The sequence below is a fragment of the Sycon ciliatum genome, chromosome 2, assembly GCF_964019385.1.
Source record: "Sycon ciliatum chromosome 2, ocSycCili1.1, whole genome shotgun sequence".
Taxonomy (NCBI): domain Eukaryota; kingdom Metazoa; phylum Porifera; class Calcarea; order Leucosolenida; family Sycettidae; genus Sycon; species Sycon ciliatum.
This window is the reverse complement of record NC_088644.1, coordinates 15,567,123-15,584,646: the sequence shown is the minus strand read 5'-3', so window position 1 is coordinate 15,584,646 and position 17,524 is coordinate 15,567,123. Positions and strand designations below refer to the sequence as shown.

The window sequence follows — 17,524 nt, the reverse complement described above, 5'->3', positions numbered from 1 at the left end:
CGAAGGCAGAATACTTTGACGCCAACCAGAAAGATTGCTCAACCAAGCCGAGGAGAGGAAGCGTATGCTCAAGAAATTGTATGCATATTGCCATTTCCTGCTATTTCGCACTTGTATGCACATATACAAGACACAAGAGGGATATTGGAAGCTGCTGTGTTGCAACTCCGAGTTTCACGCATTCATGATCATCAGGCAGCTGATACCTCCAAAACGGGCAGCCTGAAAGTAAGGGAGAGCAAGGTCAGAAATACTGAGGGGAACTATAGCGTATGAGTCAGGTGCAGGCGAGAAGTTGCTAAGTCTTTAGATTCACATTATTATGAATTCTACATCATCTGCTTGGGTGAATGACATACGTAACTTCACCTGGCTGGCGACGCTACTGGTGAAGATTGGGAACTAACTTGGTGGCAACAGGCGCACTCCTTGATTGAGGTATTTCGTAGTTGATTATGGTGCTGCACGCAGATACCACCCGCACTATAACTGAGAGAATATGCCATCCATTCAGGTATCTTCCGAGCCACACGAGATGATGACTGCGTTCCACATGGTAAACTCACAGAGTACTGAGATGAGCATACGACGCAATGGTCAACTCGGCCCAAGGTTATTACTATACAGAAATCCATGAAGTATCAGCTGTACCTGCTGCTTAGTCGAAGAGGTCTTGCTGGTTTTGTCTTAATAGTGCTGGTGTTGATGCCATATTGAATCTACCGGTAGTGATTTCGTTCCTTCGTCAATAACTCGTGTATTGGCAGTAAGCCATGATTGTTCAAGTCACTCACGAACTGTCAAAGTATCCATTTCGCAGGTAATTCTACACAGCTGATGAGCAGGAGACTCGGGGGACTCTTCACCACGAGCCATTCATGGTGGACCATCCCTGCACCCAGTCTCCATCACGTCCAATGGCCGTTTCTCCCACTTGTCCGAGGCTCTCAAATCAAGATTGCCTACAAGCAACATCAGTTGGCTGATTTGGATAGAAGTCCTCTTGCATTCTTATCCACCGAGAGGAATGTCTGATTCGTCCCGCAGCGTCGTACATCAGGTACATGTCATCTCGTTGCTGACCGGATATTAGGAATGCAAGCGTGGCTGCTTGTAGTCTCTGTTTAGCTTCCCGTCCGTTTCTGGAAATGCTACGAAAGCGCCATGGCTCTCCTGTCGTAGAGTTTGTTAGGATGCTCATATTGCCACTACTACCGGCAGGAATGGCGAAGCACAGACCAATACTACTCGAGCCACGATGAAGATCAGTCGTAGACACAGAATGTAGCATACACCGTTCAGACACTGAGCAAGGAATGATTCCCCTCGCCATCAAAGCAATATTAGACTTGTAAGAAGACGGAAAAAGGAGAAGAAAAAAGAAGAAAAAAAGTAACGCCTTTCCAACCATGGAGCCGTTCCCTCACATTTGCATGACTGAGAAGACCAAACCACACGAATTTCGCCTGCAACACCGGTTCAGGGAGGAGCTGGTCCGGATCCTAAGCCATGAATGAACCAGTCCTTGTGTCACAGGAGAATTGAACCCACGACCTGCGGACAGGTCGGAGCCCCGGCAATCCAAAGATATAACCAAACTAGCTATACCGGACCACCGATGATCGGGAGTCTTGCGGGCCATTTATAACCGTTGACCTTTGACCCCGACCGCAAGGGACTCGTTTGCGCGGGCGTAGATCTACAACAACTACAAACACGAAAGAAAGAGAGTTCCAGACATCAACAAATACTGCGTGTTGTCCTGGCCTGGTACACATAGTAGACTGTCCATGTGTGTGTTTCAAGCCTTTTCTGTTACTCCCTCGGGTTCCAGGAGGCGCTTCTGACAAGAGCTGGGCCCAGCGCCAGTAGACCACGGGTCGGTTTACTGGTCATCTGTAGACAGAGGAGCGCTTTGTCACCAGATCAGGAAAATCCTCAGTCACTTCCTCCTCTGTTGCTGCGGTACAAGGCAGCAAATCGCAACCGGTGGTCTAGGCGGTCTTTCAGGAATCATCATTGAACACAGGTAAATACGTTAGGCAAACATCCACGAACTCCAAGTCATTCAAGCCTAGGAATCCAGTGCTGAACTAGATCTCTCAACCCCTCCGTCACGCACCAGTCATGATTATAATGATCACTGTAATAAATACTCATTAGTTCAGGGAATGGAAAAAAACATGTACAAGTTCCTGCACGAGTACGAGGGCAGAACCGCGGAATCCAGCCTGCGCCGTGACAGCGGCAAGGGCTGGATGAACAGCGGTACTGACCGAGTATGAGTGACTGGAATGTGTTTCCTGTGTGAATCCAAGCCAAATTCGTGAGCCAATGAACGCAGTGGATTCCGTTCCTGCCCGTCGTCACTTGACGACGGGCAATGGATCCAGTTCCATCACCTTTGAGCAGGCAGGATCGCGCTTTCCAGCCCGCGCAATTTGATCTGTCATTGGTCGACTCCAAGGCGACAATCACGTGACATACGGGAACTAGTAGTTTAGCTCACCTGATGTGTAAATGACTAACCAATCATACGAGTATGCCTTTGTTATTATTTTAGTCATATGTTCAGCGCCTTCCCCCAGGCTTTTCGTGCTGTACTGCTGGTGCCCTACTTTCCTGCGCTGAACCTCTCAGTGAAGGTCTTTAGCTCTGTACCCGGGTACTGCAGCATTGGCGCTGCAATATCTCGTGCTAAAACAGAGGCGCTGTATGGACCAGGGGGCAAGTGGCAGGAATGAAAGGGAAGGGAGATCCACCCTTCGTGTGTGCAGATTGTCAAAAAAAACAATAACACCTCTGCTTTCTGCGCTGGCTGTACTGCACACACCAATCTATAATGACTTGATAACGGTGGGCTTAAACGAAGAGCAGTTACTGATCGATGATTGTATAAAAATGATGTAACACAAGTTCTCCCATTTGTGTCTTTCCCTCAAACCAGTAGTACTAGTTGAACACAAGTAATCATCTTTATTTCAGGACTACCCAAAGACTAACGTCTATCGGGGGGGGGGGGGGGGGGGATCTCCTATCTGTGTATGTACAATGTACCAGGACCAAAGAAATGCCTTGTTGAAGATACGCATGGCTTGAAATGATCAGCAAGAAGTTTGTTGCATTAAAGTGCACTACACTACTGCGGATATCACAGTTTTAATTAATATCACACCATGTTAACATACCCATGCATACTTCAAAGTACTTGCATAAACTCGAAATCGACTATGCATGCAAACCGGCTTGACAAGGAGAAGATGAATGAGTATGTATTTGCCTCGCTACATCAGTCATGCACTTTATTTTACATACGGTCCCAATGCTGTACCACGCAGTGCTGTGCAGTGCTGTACAGTGGAATGGTCCATCATGCAGTGCTGTACAGTGGAATGGTCCATCATGCAGTGCTGTACAGTGGAATGGTGTACTGTGCAGTGCAGAGCAACTGACCACTGCAGTCCTGAACAAGAAAGCTCAGGGCACCACGCCGGAACGACACCCCGTGATCTGGTTTATAGCTGGTGGATATTCCAAGCAAAACCCCGCGTACCTATACACACTGAGTCTAGTCATGTGGCAAAACGCCGCAGCGGCTTTCATACAGGATATTCCATGGGTTCAGCATGGAATACTTGTCCCTTGATCGTGACTGTCGCAGTTTGCCATTGTAGTAGTCACAGAAGTTGCAGTCAAGGCTCTTGGCATTGAAATAGCAGTGCATGTTGAACTGCTGACATCTAACAGCTTCACACATGACCCGCCACCTCTCGTATTCCTTCTCAAGTACCTGCACTGTACAACGCAGGAAGGTTGAAGCTAGCACGTCAGACTCAATGGAACCATTGGTAGATGGTTGAAGCTGCATTCAAACGGGAGACACAGGAGAGCAGAGTTGGCGCAGGAATGAATGGCTGCCCTGGTGACACAGCATGTATGTGCAATTGTCAAGCGCATGCCCATGTATGACTTTGTCAAACGTTTGGCCCGATCCAAGCCTAGTGACTGTATGGGATGTGACTCGCAAATAAAATTTAATCGTCTCTTTCGACTTTGCATACACTACACTACATCAGATTTGCAATGTGGAGCATACCTGCATATGTCATACCTGCATATGTCAAAATTGCTTTGACTGAGTGTGTATGCCATGCAGATGGCTGGCTAAGTCAGCAGCATGTCTATCTACTCCACGTACCTGTCCGTTGATAAACATTGCTGGACTGGCACAACTAGGCGGGGCCTTCCAGGCATCATTGCTAAATCCACAGCTGGCAGTCCTTGTGTAATCCAATACGGAAGTGCGGCATTTGGGACGAGTTGAATATTCACCAAATCGTGGGTTCGGGAACCTTGCCTCGGAGTTCTTGTCATAGAGTTGTTCAATGTTCCTCTTCTTTCGGCCAACTGCATTTGTGAACAAATATAATCGATACAAGAAGCCAGTAACATCTGAAGGGTTTAGCTGTCTCAAAGCCAACTGACAAGGCTGAGGCTTGATCGGCCAACTTGCAAATCCCCCACTTCAACTACCCACTGACTGCACAAGTGCATCAAGCTTACAGAATTGCCACATACTGCGTAGCTTCCTATTCCACTGAGAAGACCAATCATTGCTTGTCCCACAAATCCTGTAACTGGCTGTAATCCATATGCATATCTATCTTCGCCCAAACCTGGCCTAAACCTGACTCGCAGCCGATTGTGCGACAAAGGTTCAAAATTTGTGAGTGGAACAAGTCAGGCTCTCTCTCTCTCTCTCTCTCTCTCTCTCTCTCTCTCTCTCTCTCTCTCTCTCTCTCTCTCTCTCTCTCTCTCTCTCTCTCTCTCTCTCTCTCACACTCACTCACTCACTCTCTCTCTCTCTCTTTCTCTCCCTCACACACCACACACACACACACACACACACACACACACACACACACACACACACACACACACACACACACACACACACACATACACACACACACACACACACACACACACACACACACACACACACACACACACTTGTACTTGTACTTGTTGCTCACTGCCAAAACTGGTCACGTGGGTTTCCCCGGGAGCGGGGAGAGAGACTCAAAAGGAATCTTGGAAAGATGACTCAATTGGCCATTGAACCACCCAACGTCCGACACCCCCTGAAATCCCCAAAACTCTGAGTGGACTTGAAATGATCCCACTTATGGGCTCACCACACCTCGGTAAGTTGGTGAGGACAAGGTGCAGAAAAAGGAATGACGGCATCAGGGTATCCGTCCGGGGATCCAACTGCAGTCACCCCTGCCCCCAGTGAAAGTAATAATTGCTACTAGTGTGGCACACACACACACACACACACACACACACACACACACACACACACACACACACACACACACACACACACACACACACACACACCTCAGACCTCAGACATGCCCATCGCGGAAGCGATGATAGCGAACAGCTATGTTAAGCAGAGCAACTGTGTTACTTGTGCTGGGATTATTACACCATTCAACAGCTTGCAAGCCTGATGAATTGACCGCCGCTATTTTCTAGCCTGGTATCCACCACACAGCTGATTGAAGTGGCTTTTTCTGGCCAGTGAATCTCTATTTTTCATTTTTCATTTTTTTACACACGCACCCAAAGAACATCCAAAAGTTCAAGACAACAGCTTATCACCATCTCCTCAGAACGAACTGGCACTGGGCCACTCATAGCATATGCGAGTAAGAGGGTACAGTGTCCTACCCTGCTTGGACATACATGTAATCTCTCCTCACAGACAGTCTCCTCTTGAATTTAAAAGTCTAACAGCGCTCACATCAATACTCAACTTATTCTTTTGCTCACTGAGCAATACAATCTTTCCATTTTCTTTCTTCTGTTTTCTTTTTCAATTTAATCCTCCCTACCCAATATCCCTTTGGTGCGTCCATGGAGCTATGAAGCCGAGACCTCTGGTCGGCGGAGCTTAATGGGCCCCACCACCACACTCCATCATTCACCCCAGTGTCTGGAGATATGTGGATTTTGTAGAGAAAAAAAAACAAAACAAAAAAAACACCACACCACATACTCCGGCATACACACACACACACACACACACACACACACACACACACACACACACACACACACACACACACACATTCACACACACTCTCTCTCTCCCCTCGGAATTCTAATAGTCCATAGTTCATAGACGGGCACTGCAGGCACCATGGAAATCCATCGCTTCAGGAAAGTATTTTGATTATGTACCATCGCCAATGTTTTCAAGGCATGCAGAGACACTCTCTTCCATTAATTTTAAGGAATAGATTGAACTTGGTCACAGTACTTACAGGTGCTGATGCCATTTCCACCATGAAAGGGAAAGAAGAGTCCAAAGCAGCCGATGCTCTGCACTTTGCTGTCGGATCGGAAAGAAAAGCGAAGGTGATTGGTCCTGACCGTGCCGTAGTGACTCTGCGGGTCCTTGCAGATCCGATGCACTTGCTTATGCCCCTTCTTCGTAATCCTATGCAACTCAATGATGTCGTTACCGCATGCACTGGGTGACGTCACAGGTTCCAAGAGGCACACGGCAAACTCAATGTGCACCTCCGATCCGAACGGTCCGGTGTAATCCACGTCACAAGTCATGTCACTGTAGTATTCCTGCGCTGCCTCGTCCCTTGGCACGTTGAAGAAGTTGATGTAGAGGCTGAAGAAGTCGGTAACGAGTGTGAAGTCATTACCGTCCTTGCTGCCTTGGCGCTTGCAGGTCATGGAGCCAAATATCGGAGGAGGGGCATTAACACTGCGTCGATGACGGCTGGATAAACTTGTAAACGAGGATGATCCATGGTAGGTGTCAGAACTACTGCTAGCTAGGGCACCCTGGCATCTGGGTATACAGTACATTAGAAGGACGGGACAGGTAAGAGAAGAAACAAATCAAGCCTTGTAATTCATCCATTGTTTGTCTCTTATTCTGCCTGAGTAGGAGCGGGGAGGCTTTCCTGAAGTTGCACACATAGGAAGTGGTGTAGAGCAGATCCCCCCCCCCCCTCCCCCCCCTTCCCAATCACTCTGCAATTATTGAGCTAGTGATATGGTCACTTCTTATAATGTTTCGGCAAAATTATCCTCATCAAGATTTGATCATATTATGAAAATGAGGTCGTTAATTGTAGAGTGATTGGGAAAGAGCAAGCCTGCTCAATATGCACCACCTCCTATTCGAATCTTTTGATAATCAATAATTATTATTCATGCATGGTATTGCCTACAACCCCATAAGATCACTACACACATGCACACACCACACTCTCTCACACACACACAAACACAAACACACACACACACACACACGCACACACACGCACACGCACACACACACACACATGCACACACACACACATACATACACACACACACACACACACACACACACACACACACACACACACACACACACACACACACACACACACACACACACACACACACACACACACACATGCACAGAACAGTACATTGCATGGGTATGGCTCTACAAGCAGAAAGACACACACACACACACACACACACACACACACACACACACACACACACACACACACACACACACACACATGCACAGAACAGTACATGTACATTGCATGGGTATGGCTCTACAAGCAGAAAGAAAGTTTCAAGCACCAACGTGTACTGCTGCAATGTTAGCTCAGCTGTATTGCGCAAATAATTACTTACCGGTGAAAATCAGTCAGCAACACCACCAGTGTTATAGCAAACACTGCTCCTACGCGCAGTATATTGGCCTTCAGAGTCGCCATTCTCGTTGCTAGCCAACTTTCTTGTCACGGTCAAGTCAAGAACAACGGTTCGTGCGGGTGCCAGTGAAAGACTCAAATGTGTTGGTGTTCCTGGGAACGTCAGCCATTCGAGTGTTTGTGCAAATCACCCATACTACCCCATAGGCATAGTACCGATAGTCCATAGCTAGCTGTAGTCGATTGTACAGCGCATAGCTGCTACAGTTGCTTGGCCCGCCGCCTAGATAAGTCACATTCATGACTCTATTCTCATATCCCACATCCTCAGGGCTTGCGTTACTGAACAAGCTTCAGCCCTGTTTTTTAGTCATCCGCTCGACCTTCGACTGTGTTCGAGCTTCGTGGTTGATAGCGAAGCTGTGAAGGTGTGCACGCGTATGCAGCCATCCTTGAGCCTTGACATAATCATTACTCATCAGCACAGCGATATCAACAATACTGCTATGCTAGTTTAGATGCATAGTAGACGGCGTAATGTGATATCACGTGACTTACTGACACTGAGTGTTTCCTCCGGCTATGCCCATGGCGCCACAGTAAGTGCACGCTCTGAGGGTTTCGCGCAATGATGTGGATCGTGAGCGTTCCTGACAATCATGAATCATGATGATTGTGTTCAAAGAAGAAGACAGTATCGTTGTCGTAGATCTACGAGTACATGACAGTTAGTATTGGGTTCAGTTGTAACTTGGTGCAAATCTTGTAGCTGCTAACGTCGATTCGACCGTCCTATGTTGCAGTTAGCCGGTTCGTTTTCTAAATGAAGAAACCCTTTCGAAAGTGGAAACATAATCCTCATCGGCACATCAGTATGAGAGTCCCCTGCTTACAGCGAAAGAGTGGACGCATGGCATATCGATGATATGAAAATTAATAATGATAATGATTTGAGGGTCGAAAAAGCGCCAGACCAAAGGCAAAGGCCAGGTAGATCCCAGTATGACTGTGAGGCGAAATGATGACTGTAGCAGTGTAGGCCCAGCTAGAGCTAGGGCTAAACGTATCGAGTGTATTTTACCACTCTCTTACTTTGGTTCAGCCAACGGACCATAGATCATCAAGGCATTGCCATTCTTGGCCCATACAATTACAAACGAACAGGTCACCATCCACCTGTATCCAAATTAATTATCATCATGCACACTGAAAAAAAGAATTATTTCAATATAACCATGTACCAGGTGTTGAAACACCGCCCGAACGATTACAGTAAAACTCCCCTACAGATGCGGACGCTCTTCATCCAGGCACGTCTGCCTACCGTGCATATCAAGTTCTGACCCTTCTTGTTGCTCACAAACATGGGCTTTTAAACAAAACGGCCCCCAAAACTATCATCAATGGTGCCCGGATTAGGGGAGTGTAGTGAGTTCTACTGTATCTTCAATCCAGCCAGTTGTTCAGAGAAAAGTCTTCCGGTTCAGAATGTTTGATGCTTGCTCCACTGATGAGATGCAGGATCATCAATGTTATTTGCTCAGGAGTTCTACAGTTACTTTGAAGTACAGAAACTACTGACATGTCCAATGGGATCATGTCAATTGCATGAGAAAAGTCACAAACAAGGGGGGGGGGGGCAGTAAATTGTGCAACAATTGCGTTGAAAATAGTGTACTGTAGTCACTGCTGACAGGTTCGTAGTATGTGAGGGCCAGCATAAGTGCATGCGTGCATGTGTGTGTGTGTGTGTGTGTGTGTGTGTGTGTGTGTGTGTGTGTGTGTGTGTGTGTGTGTATGGTGTGTGTAGGAAACGCTTTAGTGACAGATGACAAAGACTGAAAGGAGGAGCAGGAATAACCAAAAAAGCGCTGGAGAAGTTGCACAAAGGGGAGAAGGAGATCGCTAGCTAGATAGATAATAGAGAGAGAGTGTGTGTGTGTGTGTGTGTGTGTGTGTGTGTGTGTGTGTGTGTGCGTGTGCGTGCGTGTGTGTGTGTGTGTGTGTGTGTGTGTGTGTGTGTGTGTGTGTGTGTGGTGTGTTGCTATGTCTAACATAGCTGTTCGCTATCATCGCTTCCGCGATGGGCATGTCTGAGGTCTGAGGTGTGGTGTGTGCGAGAGAGAGAGAGAGAGAGAGAGAGAGAGAGAGAGAGAGAGAGAGAGAGAGAGAGAGAGAGACGGAGAGAGAGAGACGGAGAGAGAGAGAGAGAGAGAGAGAGAGACGGAGAGAGAGAGAGACGGAGAGAGACAGAGACGGAGAGAGAGAGAGAGAGAGAGAGAGAGACGGAGGGAGGGAGGGAGGGAGAGACCGAAAAACTACATGTGGTCTAGGTGTATGGATACAGATGAAGTAGTTACTTTGCATATTCATTCTAGGACCTATAAGAGTGGGTTCTAACAATGCAGACCGTGTAAGACCTGGTATACGCCAAATCTTGTTGGACTGCCCGTGGCACCATACTTGTTATGGAGCCAGTCACAAATTCCACAGTGCATATCGAAAAAGTCAACGTGGCACATGCTGTGATACCGCCCGCACATTATAGCGTTGCAGAATGCTTGAATCATTTTGTCAACACTGAGTTGAAGGGAAGAGCACCTCAGCAACTGCATGTAGATGTGGTCATGGATAGGGTTCGTAGCAACCTGGATGAATAGGAGCGCAGTAAATGCACAATACAATCACTAAGCACCACTGCGTCAAATACAGGATAGCACCATGCGTGTCATGTTCTATGGGAAGATCAGCACGTTGATGTTCAGAGACTGGTCTGCAATTACCAGCAGTACTGTACCCATCTGGGGTTTGCTTGAGCTGCCTAGTGTATGTACAAAGTGGTTGCACTTTAGCCAAGCTGAACACCCACGCACACGAACACAGACACGAACACACACACGCACGCACGCTCGCACACACGTACAAACATGATTTCACACCACTTGCGTCCAGACATACAGACAGACACATACAGACATACAGACAGACACATACAGACAGACACACAGATACATACAGACAGACACACAGACACACACACCCATACATGCATGCTCATGCACACTCATGCATACCCCACCCCCGCACCGTGAGACATTTTTGTCCTTGTGATTGTGGCTACATTTTGAGAAGAGTCCAGAAGGGAGAGAGAGAGAGAGATGGAGTGAAAAGCAGTGCAGCGCAGTGAGCTCCACAACATCTTAGAGAGCAGCGTGACCGCAGAAAGAACAGTTGCTGTACCGCAGTTGGACACACTTCTTGCTTGACTCAGCGCTTAAAAGAGGAGTTAGGGACAGTTGTGGCCAACTTTTCATCACTGCAGTATTCTCTCCAAATTCTGTGCAGGTGTAGACAACTGTAGATATCTTCTTCAGAGGTCATTCTGCGAAAAAATACGGGGGGGCTCTACACGGGGGTCTTCGGGGTTTTTACTACTGCCCTAGTTGTTCAAAGGTCACAAAATGATAAGCTTTTTTTGGCTGCTATTAAAATTTTTATTATTAGAGAGGTTCCACACTACGTAACTACTTCAGTAGAATCCGTAGTCTATCTACGGAAAATCTTTACGTATACTGCATGCTGATCCGTGTTCTGCCATGCGGAGTTTACCAACCACGTAGCTGCCCAATGCAACTCCGAACACGAAAGTATGCAGTTCACAGAACATACACACACACTCATACTCCTATTCCTGTCCATCGCTGAAGCAATGATAGCGAACAAGCTATGTAAGAAATAGCAACACACACACACATACACACACACACACACACACACACACACACACACACATACACACACGTACACACACACACACACACACATGCACAATGCAAATTCACCATTCATCCTGTTTATTGCATCACAGATATTCTTACCCCAGTACAGGTCTGACCGGCCAGGATTTCCGCGTCGGTTCCTTTACACAGTGGGTTAGGCGAATTTTTATCAAGTATCTCCGGTATGGTAGGACAGTCCAACCTCATATCGTCCAAAAGTTGCCCTTGAATTGCGGCAAGACGTTTTGTTCTGTTCTTCCCCCTTGATTCTGAATCTGATCGCTTTTTTCGACCTGGAAAACCCATACCTACAAGCCAATGGAAGAAATTTCAAAGAAATATAACTAAGGCCGAAACAGAAAAATAAGCGTGTTTCTGGTCGGCAGCCCCTCATAAAAGACACTGGGTCAGCCAGAATAGAACTCTTCTTGAATAATGTTTTGATTCATCAATCATTGTGTTATCGATGGACAATAGTCCATATTTGCTTCTCTCTTCTTTTCCTTTTCTTTTCGACTTCTTACTCTTTTCCTTGTTAGCCGTGGTTGGCTATAAAAACCCTGCAATCGCCACGCAAAGTGGTCATTGGCTACCCCAGCCATGTATTGCTTGGAATAAAATAAAAAAATAAAAATAAAGAGCAGTGCAGATAAATACATCATGGTAGGGATCAATGCCACGGTCACAGTTGATTGCCGGGCTGTTCTTGTACAGCCTGCTGTGTAATGGTAGAGATCAATGTCACAGTTGATTACCGGGCTGTTCTTGAACAGCCTGTGGTGTACACCCATCGTCCTGATAGTGATACTGATAGCGACAGAGCTTGTACGACTACAGGATGCATGCTAATCGGAGCGGTTTCACCAGCTACTACTAGTACCTGAACGTGCATGCATGTATGTTTCGTATACTTTTGGGACTCAAAAAAGTCTCACAATTTGGGAAAATGACCGGAAACACGATCATTGTTTGTTTGAGCCTAAGGCCACCCTTTGTTAATTCATTGTTTAACGTCCTTTTTTTCGCGAAAAGGTACGTGGGAGGGCGGAAAAAAAACAAAAGCCCATTCCAAAAACTGGAAACCCCAATCAAACATTTTGACCAGTAAAGCATGTGATATATACAATATTTCTGGGTCTAACGGCACTTGCAGGCATACAACAACACTCTTTGATGGTACATTGGAGCACATGCCTGATGAATCCAACAAAACAGGTACATAGCATGGAGTTAGCATGTCATGAATTCATTGCATCTGGATTTTTACTAGGACACACACCGTACGATATTTAAAAGCCAACAAAAAAAAAAAAGAACCCAAGACAAAGGCATGCCCGGGAGGCAAGATTATAAGTTTAAGGTCATGATCGGCACACTGTGAAACTACACAATCATGTATTTATTTATTTATTTCTGCACCTCGTGGCATGTCAAGACAGCAAATTGAATTGAGGAGAGCTTCGCATATTATTGGTACTACTACTTTCTTGGGTTTTTTTTCCGGTCGGAGGCAAAAAGGTACGTGGGCGCGGACGTTAAACAACGAAAAAAGAAAGGGTGGCCTAACGTTAGTTAGCGAATTTCCGGGGTGTTAGCCGCACTTTGAAACAGGTACACACAGCCACAGGTGCACACAGCTCAGGATCCAACTTACCTATCCTTCATAAAAGTAGCCTTATCTATTTCTTTCAATGCTGATAGTGTGAAGATCGGTATGTAGGTAGAACCACGCATCTGCTGACAGGTGCCGTTAAGTTTTGTTCTGCTGGATGCGTGGGAGTCTCGTTCTCGTTGTGGTCGTCCACCAAAATGTGCGGTACAGTCTACTGTTGGATCTTCCTCTTCCCGCATAGATTTGCCTACTTGCTCCTTCTCCTCCGGGTGTGCGGGGTTGGAGTCAACCCAGAGCAACGTTAGCGACGGAGAAAGACCCACCCGAAAACCACCGAAAATAAGGAAGGATATATCAGCATCTGGAAGAATCACGAGAAGCCAAGTAAAAAGACGTACTGGAGAGGACCAACTTACTGCGACAATGGAAGTGACAAGAAAAGTGGACGTTGGATAACGTGGAAGACGGCGTAAACAAACCAAGACTTTGGAGACCGGGGAATCTGGAGTGAGAAACTCAATGAAGAACAATACAGGAGGAGAGCCAGCTGAAGGGACAATGGACATCGCACCTGCAACCTCCCTGTACCAGGAAACGTGCAGGCCACGAAAAATGGCAGGGACGGGTACTGGGTGATGTCGCGCTGGGGAGAGATGACGAGACACTGAAGGTGACAACAAAGAAAGGAGCGGAGAGTCGCACTTCATCTATCAAAAACCATCTGCCAACGCATGCTAATTGTCGTGAGTTGTATTGTGATGATGTTTTCTCAGTACTGTCACGTGGTAGAGGTGCACTGCATGTGGCTGTGTTAGAAGCGTTGTACATACGGTTGTTGGATCCGGAGCTGTGCATAGAGAAAGAAAATGTGTTGTCTCTACAATTGTTTGGTGCTATTCCTCGTCGAGGTGTAAACAATGCCACTTAAGTTGTTCACTTTGGTGTTGTCGTTGTTATAATTATTTCTCCTTCGAAAACTTGGTAAATTCCTACATTGTTACAAGTGTTGTATGTCAGTACATTTACGCTATAAGTTGTTGTCAGTTTTTTCATTTTAGCCATTTTCTGTATTATCCTGAAGAGAAGAGAACGAAAACGTTTCATATCCGACGTGAAGTGTCTTCTGGACTGGATGTGTTAATTGCGTAGATGTATGGCAACTTGACTTTGTTCTAGAATGTTTCTCTTTTTCGCCTTCGACCTACATTATATGGACTCGGATGGAGAGCCAAGGATATATTTATAAAAAAAGAGTAACTAGTAGTAGTGGCCGTGGTCCTTTTCTTTTCTATAAACCTACATTATAATTTATTTTTAATTGAAAAAATTCACAGTTCGCGTGTGACTCGGCTGAAGGCCGAGCTTTCCACATCCGTAGGGACGACACCCCTCCCCCCCCCCCCGCCCCTCCAAGGATCAAGGCACAGGTGCAGCTCCTAAAGCGGTGGGAGGTGCCACAACCAACATATTTGGCAATCCCACTTGATTGAGTAAGGTATGGTCAAAACAAGCATGTAGTTGTTCAACCCGTCGCCATGGTCACTGTCTGAGTTGCAGTTACCCTTCAAGGACTTATTGAAGAACTGGCCCACTGTAAGTCAGCAAATATTCGGCGCATAATAATTTTCGGCTAGTTTCGGCCTAGGCATATTTGGCCGCAAATTTGTTTTTCAAGGATCAGTGTGACAGTGGATACAGGCAGCAGCAGTACAGGCCGAACATTTAATGCGACCGAAAGGTGTTTTAGCCCTGAGAGGCCGAAATTTGAACAGGCCGCACATTTGTAGATTTACAGTATTCAAGTTGGAGTGGCATGCATTGACTGCCCTGGGATTGGTCAGCTGGTAGCTTGCTACATCTGGGTTTTCAGAGAGCACTACATTCCTAAAAGTCGGGGATATTACATGTACAAGGAGGATGGAGAAAGAGAGATGGCTGGGGGAGGGGTGCGTGGGTGATAAAGAGAGATGGCTGGGGGAGGGGTGCGTGGGTGATAAAGAGAGATGGCTGGGGGAGGGGGTGCGTGGGTGTAGGTAGGGTGTGTCGCTTCTGTCATGTGCCATTAGTAGGGGATCATGCCGGCTCCGTGCAATGCATTTATGCAATGCATAAAGAAAGCACCATGGATTCATAAGGACCGTGAAATTGATAATACATTACCTGGCAGGTATGTGACAAAGAATCCAGAACAGCCAACAGCCTGAGAGTTGCCATCCGAGCTGAACGTCAGATCCAGATAAGACAATTGTGTATCAACCGATCCATATTGCACTGGATCCTCGAAAAAGACCAGTGGCTCTGGTGGCAACGCAGGGTCTTCCAGTTCGTAGATTGAAACTGAATCACCATAGACACCCTGCAACGGACAGCTGGTGAATTCGACGTAAACTATTGACACTAGTGACTTGGAAAAATAGAGTTCGCATGTCATATTGGCCTCATACTGCTGGGTGACTGGGTTTCGAGGGATCTGGAAAAAGTTCACATCGCCGTTCCAGTAGGGCTCGAGCACTGTGAAGGTATGTGGTGATCCGGGTGTGTTGTAGCAATGCATTGTCCCATACAGGATTGGTGGGGCCTGCTTTTTCTGCCGGTGGTGCTGCTGGTGCTGCTGGATATGTGGATGTTGGTGTCCAGTGAGGGACTGCCGTCCACTGGGAGAGTGGGATTGCTCGAGCTCCTTTCCAGGTGAGGACAGCGGCCATCGTTGTGCTTGCTTGTTGGAAGAGGCTGAGTTGGCAGGGACTTGCACTATAGAGATGCTGTAGAGGAGACAACATTTCCACAAACCAGTGACGGCCACAATGACGGCAACAATAATATGAGTGAGAAGACGACGGCTAGGATAGTGACAACAAGGCATCCAAAACAACATGATTTTTTTCTTCTTCTACAAATCCACATATCTCCAGATACTGGGGTGAATAATGGAGTGTGGTGGTGGGGCCCATTAAGCTCCGCCGACCAGAGGTCTCGGCTTCATAGCTCCATGGACGCACCAAAGGCATATTGGGTAGGGAGGATTAAGTTGAAAAAGAAAACAGAAGAAAGAACATGGAAAGATTGTATTGCTCAGTGAGCAAAAGAATAAGTTGAGTATTGATGTGAACGCTGTTAGACTTTTAAATTCAAGAGCAAACTGTCTGTGAGGAGAGATTATGTTCAAGCAGGGTAGGACGCTGTACCCTCCTACTCGCGTATGCTATGAGTGGCCCAGTGCCAGTTCGTTCTGAGAAGATGGTGATAAGCTGCTGTCTTGAACTTTTGGATGTTATTTGGGTGAAATGGGTGGGGAATGATAGAGGAAGGCAGCTGGCTCCAAATTGGGAAGACGGAGTGGGGAAAGGCTCGGCTCACATTGTTCCGGGAATTGGCAGGAAGAACATTCTGTAACTGATGGGGATGCGCGGTGGACAGTCGTACAGCCTGGCGGGTGAGGTGTGTGGTCCTGGGCTGGTGTGTCGGGGGTGGAGCCATTCTCGAGAGAAGAGAGGGAGAATTATCGCAAAGGGCTTTATACAGGAGGCAGAGGGCAGCGATGGTGCGGCGAATTATGAGGCTAGGAAGCCAGCATTGCGAATGTATTGCCTTGATGGCTCGCTCCTGCACCCAGTCCAGCTGATTCAAGTGGGAAGGAGCTGCCCCCATCCAGACGATTGGGCAGTACTCCATAACCGGCCTGACAAAGGCTTTGTAGGCTCGAAGCCGGGCAGGAATAGCAAGCAAGTGAAATGCCTTGCGCAAGGCTCCAAGTCTCTGCGTTGCTCGGACTTCAACAGTTCGAATATGCTGGCTGAATTTTAGCTGATGGTCAAACGTGACGCCGAGTACTTTGATGGAGGGCTGCTCCTCGACAGGAGTTCCATTGAAGACAATGGGGGGTATTGGCCAGTCCCGACGATGGTGGGAAATTGTAAGGGCCTGAGATTTGGCTGGCTCGAACTGCACTTTCCAATCCGAGCCCCAACTGGATACTAGGTCAACATCAGCCTGGAGTACTCTAGCGTTGTCAGGAACAGCAGCGAGAGTTGCAATTTCGGCGTATAGGGTTGTGTCGTCGGCGAATGAAGCAAGGTTGGAGCCGATTGGGAGGTGGTCTTCAAGGTCGTTGACGCAGACCAAGAATAAGGTGGGGCCCAGGATACTGCCCTTTGGCACCCCAGCCTTAACCGGTCGTCTGGCTGATGTCTGGCCGGAGATGAGGACTTAAAGTGTGCGGTTGCAGAGGTAGTCTTGGAGCCACCGATGCAGGTCTCCCGAGATGCCATACACTCTAGTCTTGTACAATACACCAGTGTGAGACACTCGGTCAAATGCTCCAGCAATGTCGATGGCCAGCACTCGAGAAGCTCCTTTATCTCTTGCGGTGTGCACCCACT

The 17,524-nt window shown here is 47.2% G+C and overlaps 1 protein-coding gene across 1 annotated transcript; it reads right to left on the bottom strand.

Annotated features, from left to right (window-relative positions):
* Positions 1-3,020: 3,020 nt before the first annotated feature.
* On the bottom strand, positions 3,021-8,275 carry LOC135808904 (uncharacterized). Its single transcript, XM_065322149.1, has 4 exons — positions 7,735-8,275; positions 6,339-6,883; positions 4,199-4,407; positions 3,021-3,862 (listed from the first exon to the last, which is right to left on the bottom strand). Exons 1-4 carry the CDS (start codon positions 7,815-7,817, stop codon positions 3,569-3,571), a joined length of 1,131 nt encoding a protein of 376 aa, XP_065178221.1. The 5' UTR covers positions 7,818-8,275; the 3' UTR covers positions 3,021-3,568.
* Positions 8,276-17,524: the final 9,249 nt, after the last annotated feature.